Source organism: Protopterus annectens, chromosome 7.part0 (assembly GCF_019279795.1).
Source record: "Protopterus annectens isolate FY-2018-M chromosome 7.part0, PAN1.0, whole genome shotgun sequence".
Classification (NCBI taxonomy): Eukaryota; Metazoa; Chordata; order Ceratodontiformes; family Protopteridae; genus Protopterus; species Protopterus annectens.
The window spans coordinates 1273333942-1273357400 of NC_056739.1; the positions used below are offsets into that span (position 1 = coordinate 1273333942).

General features: G+C 39.3%; 1 protein-coding gene across 2 annotated transcripts in view; it reads left to right on the plus strand.

The window, feature by feature from the left end:
• MAP2K5 (mitogen-activated protein kinase kinase 5) overlaps positions 1–23459 on the plus strand; it is a 3489187-nt gene that overhangs the window by 2164480 nt on the left and 1301248 nt on the right. For both annotated transcript variants that reach the window (XM_044077884.1, XM_044077885.1), the window contains one exon: positions 10772–10820. In XM_044077884.1, the coding sequence (XP_043933819.1) occupies positions 10772–10820 (49 nt within the window). The remainder of the gene's footprint in view (positions 1–10771; positions 10821–23459) is intronic.

The window sequence follows — 23459 nt, forward strand, 5'->3', positions numbered from 1 at the left end:
AGCTTCTGCTATAGTCTGGTTGAAGGATAGCAGGGCTGTAGACATGCTGTGATGAGGCCTAAATCCGTGTTGAGAGGGGGGGTAAGGAGGTATTCCTGAAGAAGATATTTAAGAAGTTGTGTATGAATGCATTTCTTTAGAATTTTAGAGAGGGGAGGAGAGGATGGCTATAGGGCAGAAATTGGAAGGGTCAGTGGAGTTTTCCTCCTTTGTGCAATGGAATAGTATAAAAGGATTTCCAAATTTCAGGGACTATAGATTCTTTGATAGAATGGCTGATAAGGACTGAGATGGGATATGCTATATAATTGGCTGCAAGTTTGGGAAATTAGGGGGGTAGGTTGTCATGGGAAGGTAGTAGAAATAGGTTTCAGGGAGAAGGTTGTGTGGAGGTAGGTGTTGGAGGGTTGTGATTGGTTATTGTCGGGGGAGGTGTTAATTTGTGGATATATTCAATGAAATAATTGTTTAGAAGAGTGGCGGTTTCAAGAGCAGTTTTATTGGGGAATGGGCTGGGCATATAAGGTTTACCTGGATGGAGAATATTGCTTATGGTGTACCAAATGTTTGGGGGGGGGGGTTTGAGGTGTGGGTAGATTGAGCTTCTTGACAGAATTTTTTTTTATCACGGATAATGAATTTTTTAGTAAGGTTTCTTAGTTCTTTGAACTTAAGGAAGAGAGAAGAAGATTTTGACTTTATCCAATGACAGGTACTGTCTCTAAGTTTTATAGTGGAAAGGGTATCTTTTGAGAGCCAGGATACAAGATTAGATTTGATCCTAATTTTCCTGGTTGGTGGTAGAGCGTTTAGTATGTTTAGGAAAGTATTGTTAAATGCAAGAACAACATAATTTTGAGGAAGGTTGTATAGGTGGTTCCAGTTTACAAGTGAGTTGGTTGTTGAAAATTTCTGCATTGAAGTTGGACAGGTAGCAGCAGTCTCTATAAAGGTGGCTTTTTGGGGTTTGTGAAGGTAGTCTTAGTAATGAGATTGATAGGTGAAAGAAGTCTGCTAAAGTGGTGGGATTATGGTAATGATTAGTCTAGTTAGACTTTATTTGTAAACATGTCAAACCTCCAAGTAATCTAGCAATCACCTAAACATATGTGACACATTTCAATGACAGAGATATGTACAGTATGGTCTTGTAAGTAAGGATTTCCTCAGTGTACCTCATAAAGAGGTCTGCATATATAGGTACAAAAGATCCACCTAAAGCAGTGCCCTTGTCCTGCCAAAACATTTATTATTGATTACCGTGGTGGACATTTTGTAAGCAGTAGTGTTTATGCTGCAGTCCCACCAAAGGTAGGCCCTTGGTGAAGTGGGGTGCAGTGGAATGGCACTAATGGTCTTTGTACAACTTATTCACAAGGTGTTACCAGGCAAACTTGGGATGGGAATGCTGGAGAAAATGTTGCTTGTCAGGAATATGGCTGCTCCATCTCCTTAGTGACTCTGGATATGGGTCAGAGTTAGTTTAGTATTGGATGAGGAGAGATCCTGGCAGTAACTGGTGGCCAGTGACGAGCAGTCAGAAATGTGCAAAAAAAATTCGTCCAAATCTAAAATTTGGAATTCATTCTATACTACATCTTATTACTAACATTCCTAACATCAGTGCTATTTTAGTTCATCTGCCATCCTTTAGTGACCACTGTCTCATTACAATCCATATAATCAATATTTGTTTTAACATTTGAACACATTTGTATACCTTGCAAAGCAAAGAGATTTTTCAGTGAAAAAACCTACAATCTCTGGTCACACATTGAAATGTTCCCTCACATTTTCAGAAAGACATTACAAAAGTTACAGCTTTACAATTCAAGGAGCCAGAATCTGGGAACCCTTATACTCTGACATTAAAACCTGAATGGTTTCCCTAGATTTTGAGAACAATTAAAAGTAGGCCTAACAGAAGTTTCTAATTGCAGGTGATTGTAACTTTCTAAAAGCTAATATTTTAAGGTGCTATCTTGTGAGAGATGTTATTTTAGCCAAGATTTACTGTCTTAGTGCAAAAATCACATACATATTTTTTTCGTATCAGTCTTCTTCCAACTCTAGCATCTGTCATCTTCTACTCTCTAGCTTTGTCTCTCCTCACCCAATATCCTCCTTGTGGATATACCAGTAATTTTATATGTGTTGCCACCCCAGTCTTCCTGATTTTGTTTCATTGTATTATCCGTTATATTCCTTGAAAGTTTTCTTTCATTCCATGCTGTTGAAATTATTTTATTTACTATTCTACCAGACTAAACCAGAGTTAGGTCAAACTGGATAAGTGTTCAACCTGTTAGTGAGTACATGAATAAAATAAATAAGTGATGGTTGATTCTCTATCTCCTACTGAAAATGTGAAGGGGGTAAATAGGAGAGAAATTTTCTACTGGGTCCATTAGAAAGCCTTTACAAATTTTTCATAATTGAAGTAAAACATGGTGGAAGTTGGGTCTCACCTCAGTATTGTGGACTCTGTAATTATTTCAACCTCCATTTTGGCACTGACTCAGCTGTTACTAAGCCAATGAAAGAAATAGCCTGTAATATAACGGGGGGGGAGGGGTGACACTTTTCCCTGACATTATTAATAATTGGAGAGAGAGGTTTTTGAGCAGTATCAACTCTTTAATGATTGGTCCTGAGTTATTTTGGTACCACTGTAAAGATAGCTTTATTCTGATATTGATGTAGCTTTGTTTAGTGTATTTTTTTTTAAACCAAAAAACTTTTTTTTTCATTCTCTTATCTAGGACATCAGTGTGTAATTACATGAGTATTACATTAACTATTCTGGCTAAATAATTACCCCATAGTTTTCCATTAAAATCAATGAGAAATCTAACCCAGAAGTTAGGGGTCATGCTGTTTTTTACCATAACAAACACAGTAACATGATATATGTAGCAAACCTGTGTCTTATTACAATGCCATCTAAACACCTGAGATCGGTTGCACTTACCAGTCGATCTCAGTGATTTCTTGATGATCTCTATTCTTTTGATTAAAGACTACCAGAAATAGTAGGTACTCCCATCTTTAGGGACAGTTTTCCGTTGCAGACACATTTTTTTCAGATTTTCTGTTTGAAAATGAGGAATATTTGTAGAAATTGGTAACAGTGCCCACACCCCAGTTCAGTCTTTTTCTTCCACTTTATTGCACTGATTGCCTTTTGGGTTGAGTGCGTATAGCAGCAAATTAAAAGGCATTACCTTGGACATTTTGTATTCCACTTTTAGCAGTTATGTGTCTCAGGTGATCAACAGAAGTTGCTCTCTGTTTGGGGGGCAGTCTATAAATGAAAGCAAATGGCAGGTGATCACAAGAAAGAGATCACTGCTGAGGCTTAATGGAAGAATGGGGCAGTTTATAGTGTCTGAGAGATTTAAGTAAAAAAACTTTACTGTGATAATTTATTCTTTGCTTTTCAAATAGAAAGTAGTTATCTTTTAGGGAGTACGGAGTGCGGCTATATATGAAAGTACAGGGCTGTTACATGATCTGCCTTGCCTATGCAGAATGTTAAAATCCTTTACTGTGGTAACTATATCTCACTTTTTTCACATTCGCTGAATAGAAATTCGCACAAAATGTGGTTGTCTTGCTTTATGAGTAGGGTTTGTATAAAAGTAGGGAGCAGTTTTGTGATTCATGCAAAACAATTATTGTTATGGCTAGTTTGGGGAAAGGGAGTTTTATACACATCTGAGAGCAACAGTTTAAAATGCATTACAATAATCAATGGTTCTTTCAGTTTCCTCACAGTCAAACTAAAGCTATGTGCAAAGAAGCTGGTTAAATTTTTTGGTAGAGGTAAGAAGTATGTTGTATGTGAAAGCACATGGTAGCCCCTTTATCATTGTTGATTAAAAATGGTATGGTTTATTGGGAGGCTGTGTATGTGTTTAATAGTAGGAAGTTGAAATACATTTTTCTTTGGCCATTATGTCTTTCATTTTCTTCCCGGTGAGACAAGAGAAGTGTACAGAATTGTAATGTGGCTGTCATCCTTGATGGTAGTTTTTTATACAAAAGGAAAGGGATAGCTATAGGATCACAACTGAATAGTTATGGATATATATATATTTGGGCATGGCGCAGTATCGGTCTGAGAACTTTATGACCATTATATTTATGTGAGAACTTCGTAGTCATAATTGGTGTACCCTGTCAAATAAGACACATTCCACTGGGACTGTATGTGTACAAAAAAAGCTGAAGCTAGTGGCTATATTTTTAAAAACACTTTGAAGATGTAGTCCATTTTTGACTTTCAAGTTGTTAGCCTCCCTACTGGAAATGCCTTTAAGTTCATATCACAAGAAACCTATACATATGTACTTTTTTCACATGAGATTAGTGCCTATTATATAAAATCATAAATATATTTTGCTTTGCAACATCAGTGTCAAAAGCAGTATTTCTTTTTCCTGAAAATGAAAATACAGAAAAAAGGGAAAAAATGCTGGAAATTCAAACTTGGTATTCAGAAATACAATGTATAGTTCTTTTATATATAGAAAGGATGATTAATACTTTTCCAGGCAGATATTTTCTAGAAGGGTGAACTTACAGTTGTAACAATTTTTAAAGTTACATTTTTGTCTTGGCCTGTATGCCCATAGTCATTGTTGCAGAATAAACTGGTTCTTGTTCAACTTTTTTTATATTCAGTTAATGTTTTATATATATATATATATATGATAATATTGATTTGTTTTCTTATTTGTTATTACATAATATTTTAGTTGGGGGCTCCATATTTTTGAAGAATGCGTTTGATTCATAGTTAAATCTATTGATTTTAGTGGTATTGTGGTTTCTTATACTACTTACATTTAGCCATCCTCTTCCCCTAGTATGTATTCTGTCATTATACTTTAATTTGTTTGTAATTTTGCATTACTAAATCAGTTTCCTCATCCTAAATATTCTTTCTTTCCAAATCATCTTGTTTGCATTTGCTACTTCAGTATAACCTGCTGGTATACAGAATGGATATATATTGTGACAATTCATTTTATTTAATATTGCACATCTATATATACAATTTTTAAAGTTTCTCACTATGTTACTAATATAGTGTGGATTTGTTGCAATAGTTGTATTGAATTAAAATAATTAATAGTTAATAACCTCATTTTAGTATCTTTTTGTATAGTTTAAGTTGCAATTTTACTTTTTATCACTGCTTATATGAGAAACTGCGGTGGTGGTGCTGCGGTAGCATTGTCGCCTCACAGTAAGACGTTGTCCTGTTCATTTCTCAGCTAGAGCGTCTTCTGTGTGGAGACATGCGTGAATGGGCGTGCCTTCGTTGAAGGTTGTGCGTCAGAGCTGGCAACTCGGCACGTAAAAATCTAATGCCAATCATTAGCAGACCGGAGTTCCGCTGTGGCGACTCCTAACCGGGAAAAGCCGAAAGACACAACATCATCACTGCTTATATGAATGTGCAAACCTTTCAGACTTGCATGATATGTTTTGTCTAACCAGTATGTAATAGTTTTAAGTATACAGGCCAAGACATATATTTATGTCTAATAGTTTTATTCATTTTTACATTTGAGGATATGTTTTTTAAAAGCTAGCCTGGGTTTGTTAGGTAGCCAGAGAAAACAGAAACATTTTGTTCATTTTTTGTTAAGTTTTTTGCTGAGAGTAAAGCAGTTGTTTGGCCATGTATACAATTTTGAATAGAAGAACAATTATTAGACATTATCTGTCTTCCAAAGTAAATAAACATACACACATATATAAATATAGATATTTTTTCCATTTTGGATATTATTTTATTCATATTGCCTATAACAGTATCATCATTTTCTTGTTGTATTAGCAAAATTTTAATTAATTACTGTGACAGTTGCAGTCAAAATCATCACAGCTTGTTGCATAATCATATAATCATGTTTATGATGGGTTATAGTCCTGTATTTTTATTATTAATTGTGAAATAAGATATATTTTCAAAAATGTTTGTTTGTGTTGTAAATATCATATAGATTCTTTTCTATTTATTATTGTCAGTCTGGTGTGTCATCTACAAATACCAGTATGCTAATTTAATTTTGTTTTATAATACCTTTCATTTTCATGTTCTGTCTAATTAAACTAAGGGCTCAAAACTAAAGCAAGTAAATGGGAAAGTGGGCATCCTTGTTTAGTTTGTTTCCTGATATCTGTGATGTGCAATAAAAAATCTCCTATTTTTATTATCAGATTGTGCTTTTATTAATATATATAAATATATGTGGAAAACCAAATCACTCTTAACACATTAAATAGACATTGCTAGCTCAACTAGTCAGATATTTTATATATTGAGACTTATAAGTGCTATTTTTTGTTGCAGTCTGCATAATCAAAGTTAATATTCTGTAAATAGTATCCTATATCTGTCTATTCATAATAAATGCAGTTTATTTTCTTGTATCAAAAGTGGCATTTGACTTTTTAGTATTTCTGCATATAATATAAAAATTTTATAGTCTACATTTAATAATGAAATTATTCTATATGAGGAGCACTCAGCTGGATCTTTGTCTCATTTAAATATATGGGTCTGCAGAAAATGTTTACTCAGTAAAGGAATTTGATTATTATTTTGACCATTGAGAAGCATTTTAGAATTTTAATTACAATTGGGGTAGTGTTTTACTAATTTCAGGCTTTATATCATCTGTGTCATGGCTTTGTTTTCTCTTAGTTTTTAAAATTCTTTCTAAGTTAATTGATTGGCCTTAGTAAGTTCTCTATACTTTTATCTGAAAGTAAGTCTTCTAATATAGCAATAACCCACACCTGGGTGTGGGTAATGCTGGATTTACCCACGGTTGGCGTGGTTTGGTCCTGAGGGCGAAGCCCGAGGGACCAAACCATGCCAACCGTGGGTAAATACAGCATTACCCACACCCAGAAGTGGTTATTGCTATTATATGACATTATTTAAGAAAAGAAACTATTACTTTTCTTAAATAATGGCATAGTATAATGCCTGTTTGCTGCCCTTCCGCAGATGTCTGGCATCCGCGGCAGTTCTGATGTATTGCACGCCTGCGCAGTACATCAGAGCTGTGACAAAGCGGAGAAAGCAAGACCTCTGTTGCTTTTTTTTTAGTGTTTCGCTATGTTAAATGGGTTTAACATAGCGAGACAGCTTTAAAATAAGCAACGGAGATGTCCGTTGCTTATTTTAAAACTGTCTCGCTATGTTAAACTCATTTAACATAGCTATAAAAAAAGCAACGGAGATCTTGCTTTCTCCGTTGCTTTTTTTTAAAACCTGTCTCGCTATGTTAAATGGGTTTAGCATAGCGAGACAGCTTTAAAATAAGCAACGGAGATTTCCGTTGCTTATTTTAAAGCTGTCTCGCTATGTTAAACCCATTTAACATAGCGAGACAGTGTTTTAAAAAGAGAGTTATACTAATGGAAAAAAGTCCGGGAGACCGGACCTTTTTCCATTAGTATAACTCGATTTACAACGGGCACGCTGGCCAATCAGCGTGCACGTTTTGGAATAATAATGGGGGGGGTCATGGTATAATAACTAATAAATGATCTAATATAAGATTATTAGAAGTGTTATTTAGTTATTCATAGTATTAAATTCATTGAGAACAGCCTCTGTTTCTGATACCATTTTCTTTTGTTGTAATACATCTGATGTGCTCTCTTCAATGAAATTTTGATATCAATTTCAGTCCCTTTACTAGTGCGTTCATCCAACTGTGAGTCAGAGTATGAAACAGCTTAGCTTTCTCTAACACCATTGCAGTTTTATTATTTAGTATTTGTTGGTATGATTTATTCAATGCAGTTGCCTTGTCTGTAAACGTTTTTTCTCCCTTTTCGGTTTTTAATTTAGCTGTATTAATCTTATTTTGAATGTTGAGTAATTTATTATCCAATTCTTTCATTTCAAGACCCATTATTTTTCATAGAGATATAATGGTAATCTGTGCCATAATATATTTACATTATCTTTATTATTACATTACATAACAGTTTTGAATTTCATCTTTACGCTAATCTTTAAATTATTTTTTACCTAACCATGTATGAGATTCTGCTTACAGTGGCTAATTTCTTACAGCTTAGTGTTAATGTAAACATAAGAACATTTTGACCCAATATAGGAACAGATGCAATTATGAATTAAGTAATTGTAATTTCAGTACATTAGCACAGCTTTTCAGTGTTTTAGTTGTTGCTTGAAGTCTGTGTAACTTTATATGCACTTGTCTGGTAAGTCTAATTCACTACTGAAATCATCTTTTAGTGTCATATTAGTCGTCGTATTTTTAAACAGGTTATCCATTATTTTGTGTCTTTGATATCTAGGCTTGGAATATAATAATCCATTTACCAATGTAAATAACATGTTTTGATAGTCTGTTGTTACCATGGCAAACAATCCTCCTTTTAATCTATCTGTGTGTGTGTATATGTAAGTGTGTGTGTGTGTGTGTGTGTGTGTGTGTGTGTGTGCACAGTGGATATAAAAAGTGTACACATCCCTGTTACAATGTCAGATTTTTGCGATATAAAAAAAAATAGACCACCATAAATCATTTCAAAACATTTCCCACCTTTAATGTGACCTATAACCCGTACAAATCATTTGAAAACAAATAAATCTGATAGGGGGAAAATATAAAAACTAAAAAGCCTACAATATACTGGTTGCATAAGTGTGCACACCCTTAAACTAATACTTTGTTGAAGCATCTTTTGATTTAATTACACCATTTTAAATTATAGGGAAGATAGAAATTTCTTCAGAAGTTATAGCTAGTGAATGAGATAAAATGAAAAGAGTTTAAAAATAGGGTAGAAAATAAAAGAAAAAGAGATCTGGTTACAAAGTAATAAGAATTATTTAGAGGGGCTGACAAAGGTTAAAGTATTGCAAAATAAGGAGAATCTCACAGAAGAAGAGGTACAGTTGCTGAGTGCTTAAGAGAAAATAAAGGAGTATCTTGATAATATACACAAGTTTGAAAGATTGTTGTTAAGCAACTATTTTTGATAAGAACTTGACATAAGTAAAACAATAAGTGGGAAGAACTACACAGCACAAAAACTTTTAGCATAATGACTTGGACAACAGAAAGTAGAAAGGGTTGTTGACAAATTTAGGGAACCTATAACAAGAAAGAGTAAGCAGAGATAATGTAGAGGTATTAGGGATATTTCAGTAATTTTATGAAATTGTATAAAGTTAAAGCAATGTGGAAATCAAGAAAAGACACAACTGGAAATATTTATGGAAGACTTAGGTATGCCAAGGTTAGCAGTAGATGCGGCTCAACAATTAATACTTAAGGTAGTAGGAGACAAGCTAAAAATGGTGATATATAATGAATCTGCAGGACAGTCTCCAGGTATAGATGGTATTCCTGTGGAAGTTTGTAAGCTAGGAGGGAAGAAATTGATAAAGATCTAGACGGTTTTGTTTATCAGTATTTTAAAAGGAGGGAAAATACCAACATTCTGGAAATAAGCTGTGGTGACTGTAATACGTAAAGACGATAAAGAGCCATCAGACCCAGCTTCATATAACCCAATTTCAATTTTAAATCAGGATTATAAAGTGTTTGTAATAGCTAAAAGAATGGCAAAGGTGTTGCCAAAACTGATAGATGTGGATCATTGTAGTTTTATAAGGGGGAGGAAAACATTGACAACATTAATAGAACAATTGAAAGCTTTGAGAGGGAAGCAGAGTGTAAGAAAATACTGTTGTTGGTGTTGGATCTTGATGCAGAGAAAGCATTTGTGTGAAACTATCTAAAGAGTTGGGCAAACACACACACACACACACACACACACAGTGGGAAATTGGAACTGTAATATCTTCTGTCACTGGTACTTGTTGGGTTAGAACAGAGCAGCGATATTGGGCCATCACCAATAAAGTGTAGGCTATAAATTCATCCATCCATCAGTCAGTGAACAGTAATGTAATTGTAATGAGAGTCAGTGCATACCTCTAGGCGCTTAGGTAATTGCAGTGCATTGTTTGAGTTATGCTCTTTACCAGTGCATATCAGCCCAGTTTCATTTGGCTGTACTGCTTACCATTTCCATGATGGAGCAAATTTTGTGCCCTTTCCTGTGACGATGCTTAGTCATTTACACCATGTCAATGTACATTTGCCACTGGTTGGACACTAGATACAGTCCCACCCTTCTGTGTTCCTTACCGGGTATTCCCCATTGCAAGTACAGTAGTTGGTATGAAGGGTGTTCTGAACAGCAACTTAGAATGCCATATGTTTCACTATGTTATACAGTGAACAGGTATGGATGCATAGCATTTTTGTTAGTAAATTATGTCTGTCTGTCTTTACTTCGGGTGATATGCTGTCTACAAAGGGTAGGGTGCATCCATTAGTTTGTTTGCCTATGTTTTGTTCAGTAATTTGCAGATCCCTCGAACTCAGCATTTTTCAGCAGTTTCTAGCTTTACACAGAGCACTTCAGCAAAATTAACATAGATGGGAAAAGACTAAAAAGATTAACATTTCTAGGCTTATAATTTTTTAAAACGTTATGGTGAAAACTGAAGAAGTACTGCAGTTTGTGGTCCATCAGTTGCAGTGACCTCAGCTTGTACATTTGTTACATTTTTTGTTTGCGAGTTGAGTGACATTAAACATGTTTTTCATATATTATGTTTTCAAGCTGTTGTATAAAATTCTTATTATTATTAATACTGTTACTGTTATTTTTTGTTTTACTTCCTAAACAGGTTGTTAAAGGCCTCACCTATTTATGGAGTTTAAAGATTTTACATAGAGGTAAGTACTGAATGTTAGCCATATTTAACCAAAATGCTGTAAGTGTCTACAGACTTTAACAGTGCAGTTACTAATATGTGAATGAATATTTCTGTCAAATCCTATCTTAGCTTCCTTCATTTTTTTAGTCATTGTACCCCCTAGTTTGCTCCTGTTGCCATTTGGACCAGTTATGTAGAAACGTGTAAGAGAGACATAGAGCAATTAAAAGAACTACTGAGATTGTTCATGTTTGGCACTCATATCCCTTATTCAATGGCAATGTGATTTTGTACAAGAGATTTTTTTATTTAAGTGCTGTTCTTTGCAGTATAAATGGCTATTAATGCTTGAGCATATAATACATACCTGTCAACCATACCAAATTCTTCGGTAAATACCGGTTTTGAGGGCAAAATATTGGGGTGCCACGAATTTCCTCATGGCCCCTTTAATTTCCAAATTTCTTGTTTTTTTTTTTTGTTTTTTTTTAATACTCCTGATGTCATCACATGTAGGGCATGCGTGATGACGTCAGCTAATGCAGACCAGCTTTCTTCCCCGGCTCGACTCATACAGCAGCAACTGTGTGCTATAATGAAAAAGGGCTATCGGTATGCAAACACAGTTAACACACAGGTACACTAAAAATATTATGGAAAAGACTGCGGAGGTAATGGAGGTAACTCACACCCATTTAACCCTCTGCTTTATTTTATACAGAAAGAACAGTTAATTAGTTCAGTTACTCACATAATGAATTCTATTCTCTAAGGATCTTTTTTTAATCTAATGTTTCAGGATTTCTCCAACATTAATTGTTGTAATCCTGTTTGAACTTTTAAGTAATGCATATCATGACTAATGTCAAGTGAACTTGCAGTGGTATACTTTTTCAGCATGTATTGGCCATTTAGGTCATTTGGGATTGATCGTAAGCTGTTACATTTTTTTCTCTAGACATGTAAGTAGTAGTTTAGTGTAAAATGTTTTCTGCAAACGGGTACCGTACTGCTGCCTGTTACTAACGGTCCTTTTTTTTTTTCCATTGGACAGTCCTGCATGCAGTAATGCAGAAACAATGGTATTGTATAACAATTCTTTATTCCACAGTACTATAAAGACATTTGCCCTGATTGTTTGAAGGTATGATTTGTCACTCTAAATTAGTATTTTAAGAAATATTTCAATCTGGGCATGTGAAAAGGTCACTGCTATTTCCTGTTAAGTTGTTCATGTTACCAAATAATGAAAATTTAAATGAAAACAGTGATAATTTCTGTCTAATGTGCATGCAGCTATAGACACTTAACTAATTTTTGGCAAATGTATTTGCCCCTACTTACACCTGAAACACCCGAACTACATTTCCCAAACCACAGAGGGATAAAAAAAGAGAAAAAAAGAGAAAGATGACATGTAGTACCTACCTATGAACCTATATAAGAAATTCACCCCGGGGATCACTTCTGTGGCTCTGCTCGACAGGGGCACAGGAAAATAATTTACTTGGGTGGCAAAAGCCAGGGTACCTTTTTGGCTAGGCTTATATAGGCCATAGGGCCAATAGCCTAGTACCTACCTATGAACCTATATGTCAGTCACTATTTCAGAGTCTGTGTCTAACTGTTGAAACATATTATGTACATTTAAATAAGTTATTTTTCTGGATACCAGTACTAACACATTGTTGTTTTTATTGGAAAATACACTCCACTCTCCCCAATTTTATTTCAGTTGGAGGTCTCTGAATTTATGTTCCATAGAGCATGAGCATTGTTCCTCAAAGAAAGTGCACAAGGGCTGGCGCGAGATAGAACATTACTTTACTGTGCTCATTTGATTGCTGCTAGGTCCACCAGGTCTGAGCCAAACTTTTCAAGAAATCAAACACGTTGGGGAGAACGGAGACAATGGAGCCTGGTCTGAGCCACCGGTAGGCTATATTTTGCATGGCTGGAAAGAGTTGTCTTGGAAATGGCGCGGCGGACTCGATGGTAGGTTAAGCAAAAGTCTGAGCCTGCATTAGTCCCCTCACTCTAACAGCTGTTCTGATATAGTGATTTATGTGCCGCTGACTTAAATGTCAGGTAAATGTCATTTGTGCTGACTGCTTACCTTGCATTAGATGGAGCTCCTTGGGCAGGGAATTGTGTGTAATATTGCTCTTCACTGCACCTTTTGTTGCCGTAAATTAATTTAGCATGGGTAGCTGGTAAGATTTTGCTCTTCTTGATGGCTACTTTCTAGCTTGTAAACACAGTGGCCAAAGTGATTATGCTGCGTGTTGTCTTATCGGTTTTGCTGTTCATCATATGGAAATTTTTTGTCAGTAATGGAACAATGTGAGGCCAAAAGTAAAATTGAAAACTTTCTCTGCAGTGTTACATTTGGGACTGAAACATTTCTATTTATAATTAATTTTTCTGCACGTTGCTTTTCTTTCAAAAGTTGCTTAGATATAAACCATAATCAATGGAATGCATTCCCCTCCATGAGGGAGCTTTTGGAGCATGCATGTTGTTTTTTTTTATGTTCTTGGTCTCTTTTTTATCTCTTCCTGCACCTGGGCACCCTGACAGCTTATTTGGCTTGAATTATTTTTATCAAATGAGATGTTAAAGCATTAGCAGTCTTGTGGTAGTGTGCAACTGACAGGTATGCAGAGATCAGCAGTCTGCAACTAATATCTCTGATGGTTTTACGTAACTATGCTGCATTATACATTAGGGTGCATACATTCCTACATGGCTGTGTGGCACACCATTGTTGTGCTGTTTTGTACTTGCCATGGATTCGTTTCCAGGTGGCAGTATATTGTACTTTGTCTTTTGTGTATTACAAAAATGTGTTGTGCCAGGAGCTGGTGAATCTTTACTGTTATTGCATATTATTTATTTATCTACTGACTGACTAACACACACATGGATACAACTACTGTCATTTATTTATTTTATTATTTATTTAAATTTGTTGACCAGGAGTGTCTGACTGGACGTGGGTCCATTTTCAGCAGAGGCCCAGGGAGAAAAGCACCACAGTAAAATAAACAGACAGTAGTTACATTGGATTACATAGTGATTAACAATTTAACATAGAAATTACTTACAACATATTTACAGATGAAGAACATAGTACATCAGTAGACAACTAGAATCTTTATCTGTGAAGTACATAACAGGCATTAACAAATGTAACAATGAGAAGTTCCTGCTGTATAATAAGTACTAGGCTTATGAGCATCTGAGCTTGCTATCATCAAGGTAGTTAGTGGAGGTGAAAGAAAGGTAGTAGTTGGATGGGGTGGATGATATTAGAGTGGGAGTTGCAAGGGCATAGCCAGCATGTTTTTAGGTGCGCTTTTAATAATGTTAAGTATGCTCAAGTATAAAGGGACCCAGCCTGTGTCATCATTTCAGTCTTTTCTTGCCGCTGGAGCCCGAAGCATTGTACAGGTGCGTCATCCAGTCCACACCAGAGAAAAGTTGTCCCCAGAAAGCTAATTACCCCATTGGGGAACTCCTTTCTTTTTTCTGTAGCTCATGCCAGATAAAGTAAATAATTGTCTCCGTCCTAGTAAACAAATCCCACACAAAGACTTCCATACACTTTGTGTCACATGTTTACTGTCAGACCACGAAGTCCCAAATTGCTGTTTCTATGCTATGTTTAATGCTAGAACTATTAGGCATAGGGCCAAATTCTTGGTGTGTTTTCTGAGATAAGAATCTCTCCAATTGCACTTGATGGCATGAGCCTGTCATTCCAAACTCAGATTTCCTAAGCGCAAAAAAGAAAAGAAACATAAGCTAAGGTCTGTGGACAGTAATCATTTGCACTCTGACTCTCCTACTAGATTTGTGATTGTTGAGGAAGGTGAGGCACTTTCGCAGCCCCCTTCAACCTTTGATACAGTGACCAAGGCCTCTGTTGTGACCCTTCAACTTCTACTGCAAATATCTTCAGCTCATCTGTTTGGTCCAAGACAGCTCAGCAGGCCAGGGCTTCCACTAGCATTTACTAACCAGTGACACAAGGCCTAGGCTTATGCCAGTATACCTTCAAGCCAGACAGTCAGGTGCCAGGGTCTCGTTTGTACCTAGGCTTAAGGCCAAAGCCACCCCAAAGAAAGACAATGTGGCAGGGCCTTTGCCTAGGCCTATGGGCTCCCAGATGTTCATCGTGTTACACTGCTGCAGTCATTACACTTGGGTTATCCTGCCGTCAGGTGGTCCCGCAGTCGGCCAGAGTTCCAAAGTCTTCGTCCGGCGTCGGTTGCTGTCGCCTCCTCCCTGACGTCTGTGTGACAGGGGTATATAAGATGCAGCCGATGCCATTTTCTTCAGTCTTTCTTGCCGCGCGGTGCCCGAAGCAAAAGCAGTTCGCAAGTGCCGGTCGGCCGTCTCCTGAGATTTTCATTCCGAATCCAGAACCAAAGTCTTCTATAAAGCTAAGTACCCCGTTGGGGAAACTTTTTCTTGCCTCAGACCGATGTCAATAAAAGTTAATAACTGTATTTCTTGTGGGAAGCAAATACCTCATAAGGATTTTAATTCCTATTGTATTCCATGCCTAGGCCCGGACCACGACGTTACTGGTTGTCGGTTTTGTGCTAGGTTTAACAAGCACACTATTAAACATCGGTTTGATTTTGCCCAATATTATTTTGGTAGAAAATTCAATTATACCATGCCGTCAGAACTTCCGACGACCGGAATACACAAAAAGCGCAGAGACAAGGATAGGCATCTGAGGCCCAAAACTGACGACGAAGCCTCTTATTGGCCAGTCACTGGTTCTCCGGTTTTCAGCGAGGCACCTTCGCAGCCCCTGACGACCGCTTCTGTAGAACCACAAGCCGCCTCTGACTCCCGTATGGAGATGGCTGGGCCTTTGGACGCACAAGCTCTTCAGCCTACCGAGACTAACCTTTCAGAGGGATCCGGAGTAGCTGAGCAACCCACAGCTACAGAGGGTATCTTCAGACCTACTCAGTTAAGCCTTAAACCTTCAGCTAAGTCTAAGCCTCCTTTAAAGTCAAAGAAACAATTACAGCATTCTCCAGGACAGGCCTCCATGCCTAAGAAGCAAATGCTCAAAATAGCCGAAGACCTAATTACTCTGATCAGGGGGTCCCATCCCCCTCCTGATAAAAGGCCTAGGCAGGATGCAGACTATGACTCATCCGACCAGTTGTCCATCTCTTCTGATTCATCCTCAGACCTAGGATACTCTTTACCCCCTTATGAGGATTCTGATGCTGAGGAATCAATTCCATCAGCCTCACCGCCTGAGGACTACTCCTTTGGGGAAACCCTACATACCATGAGGGAGCATTTCCACTGGGAAGGCCAGGATTACTCAGAATCCAAGAAAAGGCTCAGAGACTTCCTTTTATTATCTCAACACAGACCCCTTACTATTCCACCTGTGTTACATATTGTGGATGACATGTATACTGAATTCAGCTTAAATCCTGATTCCTTACCTCCAGCCCCTGTTAAACCTGACAGATACTACAGAGTCCCTGACTCACATAAATTTCTGTATAAAAGCCCTGTCGCTGACCCTGAAACTATTTCTCAGGGACCCAAAGGAGTTAAGGCCTCATCAGCCAACAATCCAGTTCCCTCTGACAGAGATTCCAGAGCATTAGACAGATGGGGAAAGAAAGTATATATGTCTGCAACTTTAGCAATGAGAGCCTTAAATTGCCAGTTTCACATGCTAAAATATCAGCAATTTTTACTGTCTCAGTTAAAACAAAAAATGCTTCCAGAATCAGATTCTTCTAATTTTAAAGAAAGGCAGGATTTATTACATGAAGCTGAACAAGTGGGAAAGCATACTTTGCAATGTGGTTTTGATTCTCTAGAGGCCTCCTGCAGAGCAGCAGTTACAGGCTCTGTCATTAGAAGACATGCTTGGTTAAAAGAACATACGTTATCAGATCATGTTAAAGCAAAATTATTGGATGCACCTTTGCAGCAGGATGTGTTATTTGCAGTTAAGACAGAAGAGGTATTAAAGAAAATGGAGGATAAGGCAAAATCTATGCAAACGGTGAAGGATTTCTTACAGGTTCAGCCTCCTAGATTTAGCAGAAACTGGCCAATTAAGAATTGGTCCTTTCCAATTACAGACAGACCTCAAAGGGGAAGATACAGACGTCCAAGAGGTAGAGGTCAAACACAAGGTCCTTACAGGCCTCGATAATGGGTTTCATCAGGCCAGAAAGAAGGGGAAGACAGGCCACAACCATATAAAAAGCAGCTCCAATGACTTCCCACTACAGCTGCCAAACAAATCCTTCTTGGCAGCCCCCTTGGGAGGAAAACTGGCACTCTTCTACCACAATTGGCAAATGATCACCAAAGCCAAATGGGTTCTCAACATTGTATTTCAAGGTTACAGGTTCCACTTTCACACTCTGCCAAGGGTAAAAGGAATGCCAAATCTGCCACCAAATCAGTGGGCAGAGGCTCAAAAACAAATTACAGTACTCATGGATATGAGAGCTATTCAAAAGGTACCATCACAGGAGCAAGGACAAGGATTTTACTCAAGACTATTTCTGGTACCCAGAAAGGACAAAGCCTGGAGGCCCATTCTGGATCTTTCATCTCTAAACTCTTACCTGATTGTTCCGAAATTCTAAATGTTGACATTACAGCAGCTTCTTCCCATGCTGGCCAAGAAAGCTTGGCTCGTGACTTTGGACCTCAAAGAGGCATACCTGCATGTCCCTATCGGACAGAACTGCAGAAGATACCTCAGATTCATAGCTGGTTCAATGCACTACCAGTTCTCTGCACTGCCCTTTGGCTTATCTTCACAAAGTGCCTGGCACCAGTAATTGCATTTTGCAGACAGAAAGGAATTTAAATTTATCTGTACCTGGACGATTGCCTGATTCAAGCAGAGAGCAAGGACATTCTTCTAAAGCATCTGGCATTTGTAAAAAAGTTAAGTTGCCTGGGGTACACAGTAAATGAAAAGAAATCAAAACTAGTGCCCTCACAAGAAATTATATTCCTGGGTGCCAGCTTGAACACAATGGCCCATATGGCTTATCTCATGCCAGACAAATAAGGACAACTGACTCAATACTTTCAATTGATGGCAACAAAGACCCTGCTCCCTGCAGGAAAAATTCTGCAGGCCTTGGGTTACATGGCATCCTGCATACTACTAATTCCGTATGCCAGACTGCATATGAGGAAACTACAATGGTACCTAAAGAATGTATGGTCTCAACACTGTCAAAGTTTGGAAACAGTTATACCACTAACCCCTTGCCTTCAACAGGAGTTTCAATGGTGGGCTCAAGCTTGTCACCTCAACAAGGGACAGCCTTTTACACAACCCACAGCCAGGCAAACACTGACAACAGATGCATCGGATTACACCTGGGGAGCACACATGGCAGGCAAATGTATTCAGGGCACGTGGACCGCAGAACAAAGGCATCTTCACATCAATCAAAAAGAGATGCTAGCTATACAAAATGGGATTATAGCTTTCATGGACCTGCTGCATCCAGGACAACTACTACTAAAGACAGACAACACCACAGTTATGTGGTACATAAACAAGCAAGGGGGCACTCGCTCCTACCCCCTATGCAGACAAGCTATGACTTTATGGAACACAGCTATAAACCTTCAAGTTCATCTGCAGGCACAATTCCTGCCAGGAGAGAAAAACACACTGACAGACGACTTAAGCAGAAACATCATGGATCCCCACGAATGGGAGTTGAATCCACAAATATTCAGAATGATAACACAGAAATAGTGGAGCCCAGACATAGATCTGTTTGCATCCCCAATAAACTGCCAGCTACAAAAATTCTGCACAAGGAGTTACCATCCACAAGCATGGAAAGTGGATGCCCTCTCATTCAGCTGGAAGAACCTACAGGTATACGCTTTCCCACCACTACCTCTCCTGCCAAAGGTACTCATAAAAGCCAGGCAGGAAGAGCCAGAGGTGATCCTGATTGCACCAGACTGGCCACGCCAGCACTGGTACCCAATCTTAAGGAGCTTAGCACAAGAACCACCCTGGATTTTGCCTCAAATCCCACATCTGCTGACTCAGCACAACAAACAAATACTACACAGCCAGCTAAAGACCTTAAACCTAGCTGCATGGAAGATTCCTTAGTCAAGCAAGCAATGCCTCTCTCCAAAGCTGTTATGGATGTCATTCTGGAGGCCAGAAGGCCTAGTACCAGGAAAGCCTATTCGGATAAATGGAAGAGATTCTGTGCCTGGAACCAAGCTCACAGCCTAGACCCTCTTGTCCCAAACATTCCTCAGATACTACAATACTTAACTGAGATGTTGGACAAAGGACTCTCCTTCTCATCTATCAAGATCCACGCCTCTGCCATCTCTGCTCATTACAACACGGATCCACCAATTTTCTCTAATCCTCTGTTAAAACAGTACCTCAGAGAGGCTAAAAACATAAGACCGCCCCGTAGAGCACCTACTCCAACTTGGGACCTCAACTTTGTTTTGGAGAAGCTAACTTTACCTCCTTTTGAGCCAGCCAACACAGCAGAATTAAAATACATCTCTTGGAAAACTGCTCTGCTCCTGGCAATAACATCAGCACGAACAGTTTCAGAATTACAGGCACTAATGGCAGTGGAACCCTCATTTTCCACCAGGACAGAGTGTCTTTACGAACTAACCCTACTTTTATGCCAAAGGTGGTATCCAATGTGGCTCTAAACCAAACTATTCACCTGCCAACTTTTTATCCTAAATCACAGAATAAAGGGGAGAGACTGCTGCAGTCTTCAGGCAGTTACGCTTCTACTTGGACAAAACCAAAGCTTTCAGAAAATCTGAGCAATTATTGGTAGCATATGCTGCAGGAGCACAGGGAAAAGCCATTTCAAAACAGACTATTTCAAAATGGATAGGACATTGCATACGTTTCTGCTACACATACCATGGAAAACCTGTACCTAGCAGCATTAGACCTCACTCCACCAGGGCAACAGCCACTTCAACTGCCTACCTCAGGGGAGTACCTACCAAGGATATTTTGGAAGCAGCATCTTGGAGTTCTGAACACACCTTCACCAAGCATTACCATTTGCCTCTATACTCTAAATCCAGAGCTGGCTTCGCCACTGCAGTGCTGCAGGGCCTTATAGCCACCCCTAATAACTTATAGGACCAGCCACCCTTCCTCAGCTTTGGGATTCTATCCAAGTGTAATGACTGCAGCAGTGTAACACGATGAACATAGTACAGTTTTGTACCTACCATAAATGTAGATGTTCGAGTGTAGACACTGCTGCAGTCCAGGTTACCCTCCCTCCTTCCCCTCTTACTGGCTGGTACGTACCTATGTCTTCTACCCTTACTACCTATGGGGAGTATTTGCTAGTAGCTGTAAGTTGTTTTCTGCTTTTCTTATGTATGTTTTATTAGCAATTGGAATTGCCTACATATTTAGAGGCACCTGACATTTGGGGCAAGAAAAACTGAAGAAAATGGCGTCGGCTGCATCTTATATACCCCTGTCGCACTGATGTCAGGGGGGAGGTGACAGCAACCGATGCCGGACCAAGACTTTGGAACTCTGGCCGACTGCAGGGACCGCCTGACGGCAGGATAACCCAAGTGTAATGACTGCAGCAGTGTCTACACTCGAACATCTACATTTATGGTAGGTACAAAACTGTACTTTTCAGGGACCTCAGCAAGATTTGATCAGACTGGCTGAAGATTTAATTAATATTGTAAGAGATAGACAGACAACAGGGGACATTACCCCAGTAAAAAGAAAATGGGATGTCCTTCCTGAATTTTTTCCAGACCCATTGCAATCAGAAGAAGACTTTGATTTGGAGGAGTCTAGCTCTGAGACAGGCCTCTGTTACACATCCTATGAGAAATCTGAATCAGTGGAAAATCTTCCTTCTGCTTCCTCACCTGAAGATCTCACTTTTGGAGAGACACTCCATGCTTAGACATTTTCAGTGGGAGGCATAAAAATACCCTTGGGCCATAAAGAGAGTTAGGGAGTTCTTGGACCTCTCTGAACTTAAACCTTTAGCTATTACACCTGTTTTGGAAGTGGTGGAGGATGTTTTCCAGGGTGCCTCCTTGAATCGAACTCCATCCCCCTTGCCCCTAGAAAACCAAACAGGTTTTACAAGGTACAAGACTCTCACAAACATCTGTTCAAAAACCCCTCTGCTGACCAAGAAGTGGTCACTGCAGGGCCTAAAGGGGCTAGAACCAGTTCCACCAGGAACCTTTTGTCTACAAAGAGAATAGGGTCCTTGATAGGTTCGGAAAGAAAGTATATAGTTCCTCCACTCTGAGTATGAGAGCCCTCAACTGTCAATTAAATATTATGAAACCATTCTTGACCAACTTAAACAAAAGATGTCTACCCTAGAGGAAAGAAATCTTTCCAAAGAACTTTTAAACCTCTGCCATGCCAGTTTCCAGGTAGCTAGATATTCCCTGCACTGTTGGTATAGATATTCCCTGCACTGTTGGTATGATACCATGGAGGCCTTTTGCAGGGCAGCTGCTACTGGCTCACTTATCAGAAGACATGCCTGGCTTAGGGAGCAGTCTCTCCCTGATCATGTAAAGACTAGCCTCTTGGATGCACCTCTTGACAAGGGCCACTTTTTGGCCCTAAAAGAGAAACAGTCCTCAAAAAGATGGAAGACAAGGTTAAGATTGTGCAAACAGTCAAGGACTTTCTTCAAGTGCAACATCTCAGGTTCAGCAGCAACTTCCCTACTAAGCATTGGTCCTTTCCCACTCAACCTAAGAGTAAACAGAGGAAGCCAAAGAAGGACAGAACCCCCATTCAAAGACCTCAGCAGCAAAGATCAAGGCAGTGGACCTCAGAACCCCACGGGCAAGGGAGTTCTGTGTCACAAGCCCCTGACAGAGAACAATTATGACACTCTGTCTCTGCTCCATCCTTTTATCCCCACCCTAAAACTAGGAGAAAGGCTGTCACTTTTCCATCAAAACTGGACCCACATCACTTTAGATCAGTGGGTTCTAGACGTTATTTTAAATGGTTACAAACTCACTTTCAAAGGGCCTTTAAAATACTCCGGTTACCCAGATGTACCTCAAAATCAAAAATCACAATCTCTTGAACAAATTCAAATTCTCTGCTCCCAGGGAGCAGTGAAGCTAGTTCTAGAAGAACAAAAAGAGAAGTGATTTTACTCAAGGCTTTTCCTAGTCCCCAGAAAGGAAGCCTGTTGGTGTCCCTTACTGGACCCGTCCAATTTAAATCAATTTCTCAGGGTGCCAAAATTCAAAATGCTGACCTTTCAAAAATTTCTACATATGATAACTCCTCAAGCCTTCATGGTCTCAATAGACCTAAAAGATGCATATTTGCACATTCCCACTCAAAAGTCACTCAGAAGCTTTCTTCGCTTCACAGCACACACCAGTCAGTCAGTTTTCGGCACTGCCCTTTGGATTGTCTACCACTCCAAGGGTTTTCACAGAGTGCTTGGCTCCTGCCATTGCCTTCTGGGGGACCAAAGGGGTTCAGATTTACTCCTACCTGGACGATTGCCTGATGCAAGCCACAGATCTGCCAAAGATCCGCAAGGACCTGAAATTCACCCAGGAACTTCTGACTTCCCCGGGGTTCACACTAAACCTGAAGAAATCAATCCCTGTCCCAAACAAACAGTTTTCCTAGGGGCACTCCTGGACTTCTGTCTTCAGAGGGCCTTCCTCCCCCCAGACATAGTCACCTTCTTGGCAGCCTACTTCCAAAAAATCCTGGAAAAGCAATGCATCACAGCCAGAGAATTCCTCAGGGCACTGGGATACATGACATCCTGTATCCTCATGGTGCCCCTAGTCAGGCTGCACATCAAGAAGCTTCAGTGGTATCTAAAGAACATCTAGTGCCAGAGCTCTCAGTCCCTGGACACCAAAATATACATGATACCTTGCCTCAGACGGGAGTTTGCATGGTGGGTATAGGTTTGCACTCAAAATCAGGGCCTACCCTTCATATTGACCCCCAGGGCAAACCCTCACCATGGATTCTTCAGAGAGAGCCTGGGGGGCCAATGTTCTGCACCTCCCAACCCAAGGAATATGGGACACTCAGCACAAGTAGAAACACATAAATTGGAAAGAACCTATGCCAATGCAAAAAGGATTACTGGTCTTCAAATAAAAATGGGCACCAGGGGCTCTGGTAGTACAAACAGACAATGCCACAGTCATGTGGTACATAAACAGGCTGGGAAGCACGCATTCATATGCTCTGTGCCGTCTAGCTGTGCACGTCCGGGAAACTGCACTCTGTCTAGGGCTACACCTCATGGCGCAATATCTGTCAGGGGAACAAAATACTCTAGCAGACCATGTCAGCAGAAGCTTTACAGACCCCCAAGAATGGCATTTGCATTGGGAAATATTTTTCAGCATAATTCAGAAATGGGGGGGGGGGGGTCCCCACAGGTGATTTTTTTGCCAGCAAAGACGGTGCACACCTGAAGAAATTCTGTTCTAGAACATGGCAGACATCTGCATGGAGAATAGACGCATTCTCCTTCCCATGGAATCACCTGTTCATTTAAGCCTTTCCCCCTTACCCCTTCTGCCTCAAGTACTTCTAAATGTC